The sequence below is a fragment of the Eubalaena glacialis genome, chromosome 11 (assembly GCF_028564815.1).
Source record: "Eubalaena glacialis isolate mEubGla1 chromosome 11, mEubGla1.1.hap2.+ XY, whole genome shotgun sequence".
Taxonomy (NCBI): Eukaryota; Metazoa; Chordata; class Mammalia; order Artiodactyla; family Balaenidae; genus Eubalaena; species Eubalaena glacialis.
In genome coordinates this window covers 114,851,225-114,869,109 of record NC_083726.1, presented here as the reverse complement: position 1 = coordinate 114,869,109, position 17,885 = coordinate 114,851,225, and the positions used below count along the sequence as shown (strand labels likewise).

General features: G+C 37.3%; 1 protein-coding gene across 19 annotated transcripts in view; it reads right to left on the bottom strand.

The window, feature by feature from the left end:
• Window positions 1–17,885, bottom strand: part of WNK1 (WNK lysine deficient protein kinase 1) — a 132,651-nt gene that overhangs the window by 36,249 nt on the left and 78,517 nt on the right. For 9 of the 19 annotated variants that reach the window (XM_061205984.1, XM_061205989.1, XM_061205991.1 and 6 more), the window contains exons 5-9: window positions 11,480–11,568; window positions 9,582–9,801; window positions 7,877–8,210; window positions 6,914–7,101; window positions 1,198–2,439 (exon numbers count right to left, since the gene is read on the bottom strand). In XM_061205984.1, coding sequence (XP_061061967.1) covers window positions 1,198–2,439; window positions 6,914–7,101; window positions 7,877–8,210; window positions 9,582–9,801; window positions 11,480–11,568 — 2,073 coding nt within the window. Of the gene's footprint in view, window positions 1–1,197; window positions 2,440–6,913; window positions 7,102–7,876; window positions 8,211–9,581; window positions 9,802–11,479; window positions 11,569–16,086; window positions 16,501–17,885 lie in introns of those variants that run through there. The other 10 variants (XM_061205997.1, XM_061205998.1, XM_061206002.1 and 7 more) reach the window with 4 other exon arrangements.

The window sequence follows — 17,885 nt, the reverse complement described above, 5'->3', positions numbered from 1 at the left end:
CATGTGCACACAGTACAGATTTTCAAGTTTCTGGATCTTTTTGCTTCTCAGTACTGCTCTAGGTAACTGATACTTTATGTATATTTTGGGGGTTATTTATGCCCCTGATGGGGGAAGAACATAGGACGAAAGTACAAAGAAGAACATATAGTACTTTATAAAAGAGTGGGATATTTAAAACATCCAAATGTTATCTTGAATATATAATTGCAAAGTTTCCTATTTAACTGCATAGTCTCCTACATAAATTTTATAAGACTTATACATTTGACAAAATGTATCAAAGGAATAATATATGAAATAGTCAATACTGACTCCACTTCTTGAATGCTATTATGTCCATCACTTTGTCTTTATTTGCAAGAGGGTGCATATGCTCATATTCATAAACAACAAAATCTAAATTTGTTGAGGAAAAATCTAAGAACTGAGGTATCTAATGGTCTTTACCTTGCAACATGTACCACAAATCCCTAAAACAAAACAAAAAAACCCCCGTCACCCACACTAGATTCTAACTTAGTTGCTAAAAATTAGAATCAGTCAATTTTGTGGATTAACATTTTATTTGAACATATAATACATAGTGACCTGTCTGACTAATGCCATTTTTAAAAGGCATCCTCATTTGTTAAGACAAATTCCTAAGATGTTTCCTCTCTGTCTTTTAAGATCCTTCCATACTAATGAAAACTCTGTATATTCCTAACACTACTTAAAAAAGAAAAAGAAAGATTCCCTATTTTCCATTCTTTGCATTTTACAGGAAAAGAAACGTTACCTTCTCTATTTTTTTAAAAACTAGCCATGTTTGTTTCTAGGGAGAAAGAAATACTTCACATTAGTATTTGTAAATAATCAATGCTCAGTCAACTTTACAGACATTTATGTGTTCACTACTAGTTGAAAACTCTGTCCACTCTACATATGGACAGAAGTAACGGACTTCGATGAGTAACTAAAATTCTAAGTTTTTGTGCTCTCTTTTCCAAGGGTGTACACGTTATAGGTAAATCGGGCAGCTTCTGTCTCATATTTTGCTCTTAAATACAAGTAGTTTGAAATCACCCCCCCATGGAGAAACCCCATAATAAAATTAAACAACATCCCTCATGAAGGGAAAGGAGGGACAGAAAACTTAAACGTAACGGTGCACAGCGGGGTAGTGTAAAAGAACCGTGGAAGTTTTCCTATAACCTGTGGATGGAGTGCAGATCCTCCTGAAGAAAATGAGGCAGATAAAACCTGCGGAGATGTGGCTCCTTGGGGGAAACAGAAGAAAAGTGGGGATTCTTGTAACACTGTCTGAGGCAGACGGATAAAGGGTAATGAGACGTCAGAGCCAAAAGGTGCAGCTGCTCCCCCTGTAGGGGGAGGTGATTGAAAATCACTGGGGTCTGAAGAAGTGATTTGTGAGGAATCACTGGAATATTCTGGGCTTCCTATGGGCCAGCTCTGTCCGGTGGGCTCTACCACAGAGACGGTCAGTTCTGGGGCCTGGAAATCATGCTGTTCTTCAGTCACAGGCTGCAGGCGGCCGTGTAATCCTGTGGATTGAGGAGGTGGTTCTTCCTGATTCAAGTCCACAGCAACCTGTCGATTTCGGTAAATGCGCTGAGGTAAAACTCCTCCTCCTCCTTCTCCTGAAGAGGAGCTTGGAGTATGAGCATGAAACTCAAATACACCATTGCTTCTGCTCTCACTGTTATGAGTTAACACGGCAGGTGCAGAATGAGGAACAAAGACAGGGTGAAATTTCAAGCCTGTAGCATCTGTACTGATAGGTGCAGAAATGCTAGAGAGGGGAGATCCTGGGCTCAGTCCAGAATCTAATCTTAAATTCTGGAGGTGTCCTACCACGAAAGCCTGTCCGGATGGAAATTCAAAGACAGAACTTGAGGTAGGGCCCCCTTGCCCTGGCTTCTGTTCAGGTGTCTGTCTCATAGGACTTGACAGGACTGGTGAGTTGTACGGAATACCCTCAAACTGTTCTGCCACCTGGGCCTGGTACTGTACCCCAGCTAGATACACTGCTTCCTGAGGAATAAAGTAGTGAGCTTCTTCCGGAAGTACCAGTCCAGGTCTACAGTCACTGTAAACTTGAGTTGGTTCAAACATAGGTTGGACCTGTATCTCACATGGCTCTCCAGTGACTCTACTGGCTGCAGTACCCAACATAACTACAGCCTCTGGTGTCCAGTTAGTTGGGCTGCTACCAGGTGGAAGAAGATTTTGGCCAACAGTCCTCAGCAGGGGCTGGAAGTGGTGAGTTTGGGCTTCCAGGAAGGAGGTGCTCTTACGCCGCTGGGAAATGGCCACCTTCGGTGGACAGGTGGGAGGTGGTGAAAAAGAAACTGGACGTTCATGAATAGTTGGGAAAAATATCTGTGATTCTGGGTATGTTGGGGTCCCCCCACGCGGATGCGCCATGGACTGAGGCTGTATCAACATGAATAAGACAAGTAATTCATACATTCATATGTGAAATTACATTGACATGCACAATTGGGTAACTGTGTAATGCTATGAAACGGTTACACCAAATTTATAATTAATAAAGAAATAACAATGCTTTTGGAAATTATGTGCATAGTAAAAATCCATTAAATACATCCAGGGTCAATAAAACTATTCTGTGGGACTCTTTGCATTAGATAAGAGCTGCTTTTCCACAACTTTCCCCTCTCAAAGGAAATGGAAGAATTTAACCTTCTAAGTGATTATTCGGCTTTTACCTACAATTTATATGTTCACTTATAACTGTACCAAGTCTTCCTACTCTGAAGCCTTATTGTCTGCTGGTGTGTTAGAGGCTCCAGGGTTCATTTCTGATCAACTAACAGTATGTCTTCTGACTAGAAATCAGAAGAGATTTTTGGTGGATAGTAAAATATACACAACTTGGCTAGTGACTGTCATGTCTTTCCCCTGTCTGCCCCAAACCAGATGCAGTTAATTTTACTACACGAAACATGTCACAGATGCCAAATCATTGAATGTCCACTTTTCTGATTCTAGTTAAGTGTTGACTAATTTGGTGTTCAAATCAGGTGAAAAGGATAATTTAAATAAGAGCCAACTCGATTTAATAGCACTTTTTGTCACAGAGGCAGTTCTAGATTAAAAACTCTAAAGTTAGAATCGTACCCTGTCAAATGCAAACAGTACACACTGTAATAACTCACTTTCACGGACTCTTTTTTTAAAAGGTAGATCAGTTTCATTCTTTCAATAGGGAAGACCCCTATCAAATAGGCAAAATGGCTCCACTGTTACTTCTTCACAACAGCTAAAAGGAGGTTTCTGTTTTGACTCAGAATGCTCCATTTTACTGTTGTTTATTCAAAGAGTATCCCAAAGCCATAAAACACTATACAGTTAATCATTCTCCTAGGTAAAAATCTCAAGATTTGGGAGTTGCTAGATCAGAATGTTAACTAAATTCTCTATCTGGAAAAGCAGCAGCAAAGTACCACAGTGTTTAAAACAACTCTGAAAGATAGACTTTCTATAGACATTAATGGGGCCAAAGAAAATCACATGTACTCTATGTGTATCTAATGTATTCCATTAGAGTCAAGATCCCACCTTATTCAAAGAAAAAAAATTTCCAAGAGGGAACATTATGTGGCCTTTTAGTTTGTTGACACCTCATTTTAAACAGCTAACAAATTAAAAGCAACTTTCCCTCTTCAATTATTCTTCACTCACTATTGGAAAAAAATGGACTCATCCAGTGTCATTAGTGTCTCTTTGGAATAAAGTGAGCAGAAAACATGTTTGGGTAATGTTTGATAAAGAGAAAATTTGCTTTTGATTAAGCCAACGAGTTTAAAATTAAATAATACACACATTCTTTGCTAAGGTATGAAAATGCAAGGATCTGAATACGTTGGTGGGGGATAGGAGAATATAACAACAGCTCAATTTTATGGCTCCCCGCTGATAGATGCCAAGGGTGTTAGAAGCATTCTCTCTCACGGCCCCCTTGCTTTTCTCCCCCTTAAAGCCTTACATAACAAAAAGTTATGGGAAACCACAGGAAAAACTGGTAACGTAAAAGCATAATATATTACTAAGTCTAGCCCTGTTCTTTACTTAATTTGTATTAAAATTCTTGATGCCTGGATGTATTCACTGGTAATAAGTTTTGTCAGGAAGTTTATGTTACATACAGTACTGACAAAGAGGGAAGGCAGGCTGGAGCGTCGGTGCTTGCGCTGAAAGGCAGAGTGCATAGGCAGGACACTCTCCAATGCTTTAGAAAGCTTTTCGGCAAAGGTTTCCTCAGGGGCAGTCCGAAGGAGGGAAGGAGAAAGAGGTGCAGACAGCACTGGTGGTGGGGTGGAAGGAGCACTGGGAGAGATGCGGGACAGAGAGGGAACAGCAGAAAGATGGGGGACACAAACTGACATGCTACGGCCACAACGAGGCTAAACAGAAAACAAACACGCACATGAAAAACACAGCACTCTGAAAACAGGATAACCAAACGTACAATGGTAACAGGGCATACTTGACGTAAAGAAATGTTCCATCCTCCCCAATTCCACAAAGCCGTTTTTTGAGGAGAGACGGAATCCCGCAAAGCACACTTGGCAGATCGTAACTATTCTCTCTAGACTGTTGGTCACGTATGAACAACCACAACAATGACCAAGTATCTTCCTAAACATTCTGCAATAACATTAATTGTTATGAGTGTGCGAGTAAGAATGACCGACTGACTGAGGCAGCAGAACAGACAGGGAAAATGATGAATGTTGGCTTGCAGCTTCTGCAAACTTATTAAGATTAAACAAGAATGAATTCTATTAGTTTCACGTACATTATAAGATGTAGAAGATTTTAAGCCTGGATCGCTTTGCAGGAGCTCTGGAAACCTCAGACATAAAAGATTTCTCAGTTCTATTTTAGAAGGCATTAGACAAAAAAGTTGTTGGCTCACAGTATTTTACTTATTACACTTGCCTATCTTTATCTATAAAGCTAAAAAGTCATTTTCTACTAGGAAGAGCATTAGCTTTCTAGACATAATTCATAATAGACACAGGAAACATTCTGTATTTTTATTAAAGTAGTCAATGGAAAAATATCTGAAATGTGAATCTCTAAAGAATAACTTTAAATTTTTTTCAGCCACATCAGAGGTTCAACTTTGGTTTACAAAGTTAGAAAGTTTGAAGCACCTTAACATAAAGGTTTTAATATAGCTACAAAGCAGTAAATCTAACGCTGCAAGGCTGTCCTGAGCAAGTTCGTTATTTCCTTTTAGATATTGTGAACTGTGTAATTGATTACATTTTCTTTTTTTCCCACTCTTGCTTCTCTTTTATTTTATTTTTAATTCCACTTCTAATTGATACATACTGTTGCAAGCCACAGTAAATTTTTTCTGGAATTAGAAAGGAATAATTATAAAAGTTTTGAAAAATCCTCAATATTTAATAACTCTTCATGATACTTCCACAGAATATTGTCATTAAAAGGCAAGACTGTCATTTCATTAAAGTCTGCTTTTAGAGCACCAAATGTAGCTATATTTGTGGCGCAAATATTTAACATCTTCATAAATGATCAGTCCATTTCCTTTTCTAAAACAGAGACCCAAAGTTCATAAACCCTGTGATGAGGGAAGCCAAGAGATTAAAAATAGTTTTAAAAAAAATCTATAGTTATGATGATCCAGAAGAAATCAACAAGAGTAGAAAGTGACAAGAAATGCTGACAAATAATATGTTAGATCACAGAAATACACCTGTACAGTCTGTATAAAGCTCTTCTACCCTACCTACTTATTTTAAAGGTCACAGAAGTAGGTTGTTAGAACATTAGTACATTGGAAGTTTTCTTTCTGTTACTGTGGCCATCCATCTTGAGACCTAGCCAAACATCTTTTATTCCAAGCTGTAGGATAAGAGACCACAACAAGCAGAAGTATTTTCTTACCAGAAACAGATAGAGTTTCATTTAATGAAGAGCAAGAGTTCCACGAATTCAGATAAAAAGCTTTCTGAGAAAGAGGGACAATCTATCTGCCTGAAGATCTCACTAAACAAGGGCCCTACAGTGACCAGTAATTCTCAGTTCCTTCCTGAGGCAGAAAATGCATCTTATTCACCTCTGAAGACTTCACGGAGGGTCAACAAAAGACATGGGGCATTATCTAATGATCTATTTGAACATTCTCTATATGAGAAGCAAGAGTGGCTAATGTAAAACATGGGTAATAATGTGTGTATGTGTGTGTATGTATGTGTATATATGCATAGATATAAATGTATAAAATATTTCAGGATATAATTTCTATAAGTTGACATTGAAAATAAATCAGTCATAAAACAGATACCAAAATAACGGGAAAAAGCAAATGAACATATACTGGGGAAGGAACTCGCGTCCAACACAGACTTTAAGGCGAGAACACGCATAGCAACTGATGATTGAACACAAGCGCTAAATTAAATGGTCATTCCTTCACTATAGAGTACTCACATGCAGCATTCTATCATGGCCTGAAGGTCTTACCTGTGTTTCATACATTAAGACACCTTACAGAAAACACTCAGTAATTCTTTTAAGTAACTTCTGAAAAACTCTCCTTGCCCCCGCCCCCAAACCACTTGTGTGCCCGTCTTACACTGCTTGGAACAGTTTCAACACTGAAGGGCTACAGAGAGCATTATCTTTAATCAAACGCAGATCGGTTTAAATCTTGTAAACAGTGTCTTCACACATTAATGCAGGTGTCCTCCCCTGCCTGAACGACTCCGATTATACTCTATGATCAACCTGCCTCCTTTGGAGATGCGCCATTTGTACTTTTTACTCTGGACTCATGCTGTTACTCATTTGGCAGAAGAGTCTGAACCGAACACATTATAGGCTTACACTCTCTTGCACGGCTACTCACCATACTTGAGGGTGGATATACCCCATGGGGCTGAGCCTGTGCCTGGACAGCAGATGCTGTGTGCCCTGGGAGGGTGCCAGTGGAATGTGCCTGCTCATGCTGGGAACCATACGAAACTGTCTGTTGGCTGCTCACTCGAGACTCTGTGAAGACAGAAGATCCCTGACCACTGTCAACCGTCCCGTCAGCTGAAGGAGAAATAAATTGCCAAAAAACAAGACAAAGAGACAAATCATGAAAAGAAGGTTCACATTTTCCCATCACAAACCCCTGATTTTAGGGTTAATTGGTTTTTTTCTTTGCACAGACCTGAACTAAATAAAAAATAAATTCTAATTTTACTAAGTAGATTTCCATGTTTAAATGAGGGATCCATACAGAAAAAAGTTCTGTCTTAAAAAAAAAAAAAATTCCCTGGCTATTGCAGTATTTTCCCACCTGAAGAACAAGGGGAATAAAACAGAATGTTATTAGTCAGCCTGAAGTTTGACACAGCTTCCAAAGTCTTAACTGTGGAGACCAGTGGGTTCTTAGTATTAAGAAGGTAGTTCAAAATACTAACTAGCAGTCTCATTAGTTTCTAGTTTATACGTTATTCAGCTTTGCTAAAAGAGCTGAACCGGATTAGTGGGTTCAAAAATAAGCAGCTAAGATAAACTTGTCATTTTTCACTACTAATTATATTTTAAGGAATTATAAAAAGTAGAGATCTACAAATTAGAACTTTCAAGATGTTGGAACCTGTAGAATTGTTTTATATTCTAATCCTATTTCCTCACTGTCCCATCCATACTCTATTAGCTATGGACGTAAGAAAGGTAGATGGCAACCATTTCAAACTTCTTATTTACACGTTAGATTTCTACTTCATAACCAAGAGGCCAGTGCGAAATGATGACTGAGAAGATAAAAAGTCAACGAGGAGTATCGTTAGCAACCCTGCCCGCTTCCCCCAGGACTCACACAACACAGACACACCAGGTGGCTGGTGCTGCAGCTGTTGGTGCTGATCTGCCTCGGGCTCCTCCGGCTCTACTTGTGTGGAAACAGAAGCTGAAGTGGCAGAGGCAGCAGGTCCGCCAGTGCATGTCGAAGGGGGCTGCTGGGCTCCGGCCTGGGGAGCACTGGGCTGCTGCTCCCCCTGCTGCTTGAGGCTGCTCTCTTCCTGCTTTCTTTTTTCTTGCTCCGCCCGCACCAACTGACGCTGTTCTCGCTTTCTCTTAATTAATGACACTCTATCTTTGATGGCTTTTGCCATGGTCTTGTGATCACCTTCACAGACATACCCAGAGTCTACCTGAAGGATAAAAGGGTACATTAGGAAGCAGCAGGATATCAAAAGAAAACAAACCAAACACAAAAAAAGGTACTTTGGGGAGAAAAGCAGAGAAGAAGGGGAAGAAAGAACTCTCTAAGGACTGGTCTTAACCAAACTGTGAAACTACTGGTCTGCATTATGCACTTCACCACCATTTTTTGAGATACTCATGGGGTGGGTGCTATTATCTTTGTAGAAATTCATGGGGTACATGTACCTTCACTAACTAAAACAACAAAACAATGGGGAACCTAAACATCAAAGTTTTTATTTATATTTTTTTATTTTAAATTTTTATTTATTTAATTTATCTTGGTTGCACCAGGTCTTAGTTGCAGCATGGGTGCTCTTTAGTTGCGGCATGCATGTGGGATCTAGTTCCCTGACCAGGGATCGAACCCGAGTCCCCTGCATTGGAGGGTGGATTCTTAACCACTGCACCACGAGGGAAGTCCCAACATCAAAGTTTTTAAACCAAAAGGCTCATTCTATTACATTCACTCTATTTCCCGCTCACATGTAACCATCAATATTAATATTAACCTGTGTTGCTTTTACTTCCTTTCACTAGACAACCACTTAACCAGATAAAACAACTGTGGTAAACATATGAAGGTTAAAAATAAAAATCTCGAACAGTATAAAAACCTGACAATTAAAAATAAGTACCTCTTTCATACCTGACCCCTTCTCAGAGGTAAGTAGTACTGAATGGGTCTAACACATTCTAGCAGAGACAGTCTGTGAGTATCTCTGCACAGTAAATGGCTATTTAGGCACCATGGCAAGCCTAAGATGGGTGAAGAGTTTCCTTTTTGAACAGTGATCTTTTAGACATACTTCAAAAATGACTCACCAAGGGCTGCCTACTAATAATTGATCTTGAAAACTCCCTTTGAAGTAAAAACAATGTGTGATCTATTTATAGGGTTTATCCAGATGACTGATCAAAGGCTACTGTATCAGTATTTAGAAAACATACCTTGTCATTCTAACTAAATAGGTTATACTAATTAGGAGTCAGTCAACCTTACAGACTTTCAAAATTACTTCAGAATGCTTTCTGGTGCGTTCTCTCTCTCTTCCTGTATGTCTGTCTGCCTGCTTGCCTGTCTGTCCGTCCATCCATCCTTATACGTATCTATGTCTATACACATCTCCTAAAATACACGTATCTATGTCTATACATGTCTCCTAAAATAAAAATAACTTTTAGGGCCATTAATCAACACAATTTTATATCAATGGAATATGCCATACACACTGCTTCATAAACTGCTTTTCTGCTCAACAGTATCAATGTATATAAGTCTATATCAATTTTTAAATGGCTAATTAGTGTTAATTTACCATTTCTTGAGCAACCTCTTCTGGCACATCTCTCTCCAAGTCAAAGGAAAACTCAATAGCTTCATTGTCTTTGTATTTCCCCTTTAATTTCTTAATATCTTCAATACGTAGCCATAATTTAATGGCTATCTTTTCGCCATCATCTTCTTCTGCTAATTCTACCCGTACCCCTGTTTCCTCCTGGAAGAAGGCATGGTTCAAAAGGTCTTTGATAGAGTATCTTCAAAAGAGAGGGGAAAGAAACAAAAAACAAAATGCCATTAGATTTAAAAGATACTTTTCAAGTATGGCTGATTATTGTTATTGGAATAATGAAAACAGACTGCAAAAAGAAGAACAAGGGAAATTCTGTAACTCATTCTACATTGCTCCATTTGAACAGTGATTATAGTTATATTCAAGTTACAGAACATCAGAACAATCTCATTTATGAATAAGAGCTCAAAGTGATACTTTTAAAATCTAATGATCTAATCTCATCTTAGTTAATAGTGTACTAATAATAGCGAGTAATACATAGAATATCATAGCTTCAAAATACCACATAATCATTTACATAGTGCTTATAGTTAACAAAAAATTCTCGTATGCATGATCTCATCTGATCCTTGACCAACATCCAATGAAATATCATTTCCTGATTATTAGGAAATGGATCCTCAGAGAGACTGACAATCTTGCTCAGTTATAAAAGTCATAAATGGTGGAATCAAAACTCGAAAATCTTTTTATTTCTAGTACATTACCTTCTACTACAGCAACCTTTATTTACTCCAATAAATCCTCTCAATTCTTTGTTCAACACCTTGTGTACTAGGCAAGCAGAAGTCTGACTGTGGAACAATTTTCTCTAGATAAATGGTCTCAAAATACCAGTAATCTAGTAAACTGTTCCATCCAGAAAAGAAACAAGAGTAACACACTCTAAGACTGGAGACAAATATTCCTTTATTTATAGTTTTTAAAAAAGTTCTTAAAGAGATTAAAGACTCTCCTTTTCAATCAGTGTATATGAAAATAGAAACCCAACTAAATTTCTACTAGAAAGCCTTGAAGATCATGATGTTAAGTTCTTCCAAACAACAAAGTTATGAAAAGAATATGAGACTGGAGAAGTGAAGATATGGAATTCTTTAATTTGGTTGATGTACCTGATCACTCGCATTCTTCAGGAGGTAGATTATGCTCAATTTACAATTTCTAACTGCACTACCTGGTTTACTTTTTCTTCTTTGGAGGGTGAGGGGGGATGGTGAAAGTAGATTATTTTTCAAAAACAGACATTGGACCTTCGCCATGCCTAACGGGTGATGAATCAGCTATATGGCAGATCTGATACTTGCCCCTCCTCTGAGAAAAGTCCTCTGTAAGCATAAATGACTAAGCCAGCTCTCCTCCCAAGCTCTGGGTGAAGTTGTCTCTTTCTACTCAAAGGAATTTTGACATTTTGCTCTTCTTCAGTTCCGGCATAGTAACAGCAAATCAAGACCTGCATAGCTGAGTTGATTTTAAAGAGCCAATATTTTATTTCATCTTTTAGAATTCAATGGGTAAAGGACTAAGGAACAGATCTGCTGCGTTAAGGACAGAACCCTACTGAGTTTTACAAATCACGTTGATGCTGTAAGTAGTTCTTACTGAAGGCAGCAGCTATGTTTAAGGTGGTTTTGGTTTAATTAAACTCTACCAAACCACATTCTTACAACATTTCAGTATACCAAATCTGAATACTACCTTCAATGGACAGAACTCTAGTTTTAAAGATATTACAAGACATAAACAGAGAAACTAATCACAAGTAAAGTATTAAATACACCTTAGATTGAGTGTTCTATTGAGAGCCTATTACACTTGAAGTTTTTGTTTAAGCAATACCCAGGTCAAAAGAGGCAACTTACCTTTCATCTTTGTTTTGCCGTATGCACCCTTCAATAATTTCCTTCACTTCAGGAATTGCTACTTTGTCAAAACTGGCTGGCTTCACCCCCTGAAAATCATAAAAATAGCAACAGAAACATGTTAACGAAGACAGGGACTTTGAACTTTAATTTTTACTTGCCTCTTAAGGTTCTACTAGATTCCTTCTTACCATCCTGGCTTTTTTCTGATTTGCCTGCAGGATCTAGTCCATGCAGGGTCAGAGCTTGGAAGTGGCAATTTAGCCCCTACGAGATAACAATAGGGAATAGTTAAGACAGTGGAGTCACTTACTTCCATGGCTTCATATGGCTAGCAAAAAATTTAGGCTGTTGTTAACATCTTTTGCTGCGTTTCAGGTAATGGAAGTTACTGGCTAAAAAGAAGGCCAAATGTTCTAATTGGCTAGAAGATCTTCTGTTCAACCTCATTCCCTAACACATTAATCAACATAACATTTATGGGCATGAATTCGCATGCTTAGTTTGGCAGGTATTCTATTATTATAGTATACCTTAACAAACTCAACCAGAAGTTAAGAATTTGGATCGGTTTGGCATGATAACTGAAGAGCAAATTGTCTTGTACATATGAAACATAAAAGGACAAGTGATACATCAGACCCATATGAAAGACAAGCTCTCCAATTAATTTCCGAAGAAAATTCAATATCACTATTATATATAATACTAAACAGCATCACAGTAGTATTTTAGAATCTTCACAAAGTGTAAATTCTTTGCAAATAAAACTTCAGCAGTGTGTGGAAAATATATATAAGAAAGAAGAATAACAAACTACTCCTGTCTGAAAGGTGGTGTGGAGAAAAACATCTCATTATCTATTCTTGCCTCATCTAAGTAACCAGATGGATTGATATGAAGTAGCAACACGGATATACTGTCCAAGTGGCACTGTAAGTCTATAACCACATAACACACAGGGAGTAGGAAACAGGAGACAGGACTAGAAAAGTTAGAATATATTATAAATTATAATCAGCTACTGTCTCAGTGATGATATATATTAGAATTAGTGATATAATTTGATAAATCACAGAAATGAGTGTAATCTCTCACAGATTAAAATGAAATATATCAAATGGTTAGCTCTAAAGTCTTTAAATACTAGAGTCGTGGTGGGATAATTCTCATCAATTACTCACTACATTATTCAAAAGTCCTAAAAATAAATAAATAAATTAATTAATTAATTAATTTAAAAAGGGGGAGGGACTTCCCTGGTGGCACAGTGGTTAAGAATTGGCCTGCCAATGCAGGGGCCACGGGTTTGAGCCCTGGTCCGGGAGGACCCCACATGCTGCGGAGCAACTAAGCCCATGTGCCACAACTACTGAGCCTGCGCTCTAGAGCCCGCGAGCCACAACTACTGAGCCCGCGCGCCTAGAGCCCATGCTCTGCAACAAGAGAAGCCACCACAGTGATAAGCCCGCGCACCGCAACAAAGAGTAGCCCCCACTCGCCGCAACTAGAGAAAGCCCGCACACAGCAACAAAGACCCAACACAGCCAAAAATAAATAAATAAATTAATTAATTAATTAATCAATCAATTTTTTTTTTAAAGTCCTGATTTGGAGGATTCTCCCTCTAGGGCTAACTTTCCACAACACGAAACTGTCTAATAAGGCTGACCCTAAAGTTAAAAATCCATGTATTTAAAATGTTTGTTTCTAAGTAATGACTACAAAGATAAGTATTTGTATTTTCCTCAATCTTTTTATTTTTCAAGACCAGCTAAGTTTTCCAACTAGTCTTTGTCTTCACATAATCTTTCTAATGAAAACAAAAAATAATGCTGCTGAAGCAAAGTCTGCTTTAACTGAGCAAGCTGGTGTGGTATTTCAAATTAAAGCTAAAGAAAACAGGAACTGTTTTAAGGAAAAAAAGGATGATGCTCACTAAAAGTTCTCTGGTAGTAGAAACACTGGAGATTTTGTTTTATATTTGTTTTTCTACAATAAACATGTAAAAGTGTATAAAAGCAAACTTTTAAGATGCTATTTATAAATATAATGGGAAAAACAATCTAAAATACCATATATTAAGTTCTTAGAACATTCACTATTGGCAGAAAATTATCTGAAGGACTGTTCTTTGCTAAAATTGGACATTAATACACAGTTGGCCTTTGCATGTAAGGACATTCCATATGTTACAGGGAAGTAGTTAAAAGAGGATATAGACTATGATTAGAAAAAATGTTCCTACTTCCATAAACACATACACTTTAGAGTAATGTAGTTTAGCCTTCTGGCAATAAAACTCTACATACTGAGTTAATAAATCACACCTATACTGACTATATTGAAAGACTCTTCTGTTTCAATTTAGCATAGGCATATTGGAAAGATCAAAGGATGTGACAGAAGACTGGAATTCACTGTGAACTGGACAAGCAGAAGCTGCTCTTGGCTTCAGAGTCCCTGTCTAGCAAACGGGGATAACACCTGTCCAACTATATTCATGGGAACTAGAATCATATGTGATTATCTAGGTTGAAATCTCTTTGAATTATTAAGTTTGCTGACCTAAGGCACACCTTTGACTTCAAAGGCCATCACCAAAGATAATAAAGCTTACAGTTAAAAGGGAGCAAAGAATTCTCTTCGAAAAATAATCACCAAGATCCACAGTGAACCTGCTTTCATCCTTGGTTATCCTTAAAAATAACCCTCTTGTTAATCCTACCTATGCAGACATACATACATTCATGACTTTACAAACAGGAATTCCTATTTACAAGTAGAAATGCTAGTTGAACAAATGAGATATAAGGTCATAATGACAAAACCAGCAACTACGCATCATATAACACGTTGACTCTACTAGGTTAAGCTGCTTTCTCAACGAATAGCCAAGATTTAGGTACAGAAAATTCCATACCAATGCTACACAACATATTCAGATGCCACTGCTGCCTTAAAAAATGTTGCAGGTGCCAAGACAGCCAATAAAATGGAGACAGTCCAGCAGCTGGTATTAAAACATTACCCACTGAGATAATGAAAAAGACAAGAAGAAATCTCGGCAACCATCAAGAAACCAGAATTATCAAAATATCTAACAGAAGTATTCTGAATCATTTGCAAAGAAGCAAGCATATATAGGGATTATATACTAAAAATGACCAAAAAAAAAGTAACAATGAGCATGAAACGTCAATGACCCTGAAAGTGACCTACAGAAAATGCATCTGGGACACATGATGGAAAGCTGCTTAAAATAAACAAGCACAGGTTTCAATACACAGCACTCATCATACTTAGAGGCTTCTTGTTCGTAAGAGATAAGAGAACTCTAATATGTATAAAATGGATAACTAATAAGAACCTGCTGTATAAAAAAATAAAATTAAATTAAAAAATTAAAAAAGAGATAAGAGAACTGTTTTTTTATAATTGATAATTTTTTAAAATTAAAAAGTTGGTTTAAGATTATTCTAAAACACGATTTAAGCACCAGACAGAACAAAATAATGATGAGAAAATGTTTTAATGACAATATTTCATCTTTTTTCCTTTTAATTTATGTATTTCAACAAAGATAATCAACTTAGAGTCCGAAAATCCTTCAAATGTCACCTCTTTTCTATACTGTCTGATTTAGCCCCAGAGAGTCCTATTCTAGTCCTGTTCTGACCAGCAGAAGCCAAGTTTTGCTCACCTATTCTAAATGAGGTTCAAAAATACAAAACAGAAAAGTGCTAAGGCAGATAAATTGGGCTAATGTTTTACATATAAGAAAAATTAAGTTAGTTAAAGACATGCACCCTGTCACTCCATCCTTCCAGAGCTAGCAACCTGCCAGCTCTAGAAATATTCTTCCTTACTGTTGTAATTCACAGGATCTCTCTTTAGGGAGCAGTGCCATATTATGTTTTTTGACATGGGACAGTAGCATGTTTCTCTGCATTAAACAACAGTACTTTTTGAACAGCAAACGTACATTCATTTAAGACACTTGCGATTATATAACATTATACATTCTCTTAAACAAAAAAACAAAGGTGACTCTTGTGCAGTCTTAAATGGAGTACAAAAAGAAAACAATAACAACAATTGTGACGCTCCAAGGGCACACCAAGAGTTGATATTTAAAAAAAAAAAAAAGAGTTGATAAAAACGTTTATAAAATATGTTGCTTTATTTAAACTAAGAAAAATCCCAAACACATACATGCATCTTACAGACTAAGTTTTTCTGTCAATTCTCTATACTTACAGTTTGCAACTAATCTGCTGGAATAATAAAAGTGAGTCATAATAAAAATATAAGTGAGTCATAATATAGTATTCTCTGGTTCAATCTTCTAGCTCTTGAAAAGTGTCAGCACTTGCTTCTTAAAAATTTAAGTTTCAAACGTGTTAGGGTAACATTTTCCTTTTCATAAGAGCAAAACTTTTGCTAACCATTCAGAATTGAGAAAAGTCTCCTTCCTTCTCATACAAAATGTTGTGTAAGTTAACTAAACTACAAAACTAGATTATTTTAAAAAGCATTCTGAACTAAACACTCTCAATACTTTAACTGAAACTTTCCACACGTATCATCAAATGGCTACAACATACCTTTTGTATACACTGGAAATTCTTACCCACCTCATTTACACAATCCTTTTGAGGACAGCAGCAGCAATGAGAATTTACGATGACAAACACTGAGCAAAAATCTCTCTTTGTAAAATCCATCAGAAACGGCAAAATAGACTTGTTACAGTTAGAGGAAAATGAGGGGGGAAATATATAAGATGTAAATTAACAGAGTAACTTAGCCCACAGCATAAGCAAGGCAGACATCAAAATCAGGCTGAAGTTTAGTTTCTTGTTTAACACTAGCCATGCTTCCCCAACTCTCAGACATAAGTTTGCTCTGAGCCAACAATCTACTTATTCTAGATCGGCCCTTTAAACAAAACTACATGCCAAAGAGCAGGGAAACTTAGTCTGCTACTCCTCCTCCTGCTTCTCCTCCAACAGCAGCAGATCCCTAAACAAGCAAAGTAAGATTTTTTACTTGCTCGAAGCTCCACCCATTATGTCCACAGGTTCTGCCTCCTTGACATCAAAACCTACACCAGAAATCTGTTTATCTAAACACTCCCTTCCCCTTAATCATGTTGAAACTACGCTTTAAAAGAAAATGGGGAACGAATTCAATGACCAAAATGTAAACTAAGAATATATAGCCAAAAGAACACTGGACAAGGAAATCCCAATACTGGGAATGAGTTCCTAGTTCAACCTCTCATGCACCAAGTTGGTGTGACCTGGGCCATATTCCTTAAACTCACTTGAAAAGTAAGCATAATAGTTCTTGTTAACCTAATTTAAAAAGTGGTGACATTAAGGTAAACTGCCTTACCACTGTCTCATGGTACATTAAAAAAAAATTAAATAGCTGTGAACAGCTTATCACCCAGAAGTGATAAGAATTTATCCTTCTCCGTTCCCTCCTATTATTAAAAGCCTCAATATGAAGATCTACCTAAAGACATTTCTATTTGCCAGGAAGATCTCATGGACCCAAATGACTACTACTTTGATTTTAGTGATTAAGGAAAGGTTTTTCTTCATGCCATTAACAAAGATGGTAGAAAAAGCTGTTCATTGCAATATTATAATGGATAACATAACAAAGTGCTATCCCTTGTAATTTGGTAAGCCTGAATCCCCATCAAGACAGTGGGTACTAAGGCTTTAATTACTCAGTAACAGGAGGATAAGGGCTTAGAAGTTATTTGGTAGGATTATTTCTACTCGAAAGGCTAGAAATGACTATTATTTCTAACAAGCTATCTCAAAGTAGTTGCCACAGATCTCTTGCTCAACACAATTTGTCACTACAAAGTACACTAAGTAGGCAGTGTAGGATGCCAGCTATTGCTCATAAATACAGCAATGCGGTCCACCAATGCCTCTGACTTAGGTGTCTGACCAAAGCTGCTTAGGACTATGCTAAGCTAAATGAAATCGGAAGAGCCAGAAAACCGGCACCACGCTCCCTGCTTCAGAGGTTCATCAGACATAAACACGTGAGTAGGTTTTTAAACTTTACTGTGCAACAAACAAAACCAAAAATGAGGTAGCTTTTTTGGACAATGGTACAATGCAGGCACAAATATCTAGATCTATGAAGACGAGTCTTTTTTTAATATATCAAAATAAAAGTTTTCAATATATACAATAAAAATACCATTAACATACATGTAACAGTTTATATGTCTAAACTCTACTTCTTCCTTCTCTTCAAGTCAGTGCCTTTCTCTGGATTTCCTCCATTTCTTTCAATGGTATCATTATTTCCAGAATAGAAACCTTAGTCTTCTTGGATGCTTCTTCTCCCACAATATTTAAGTACTATTATTCTC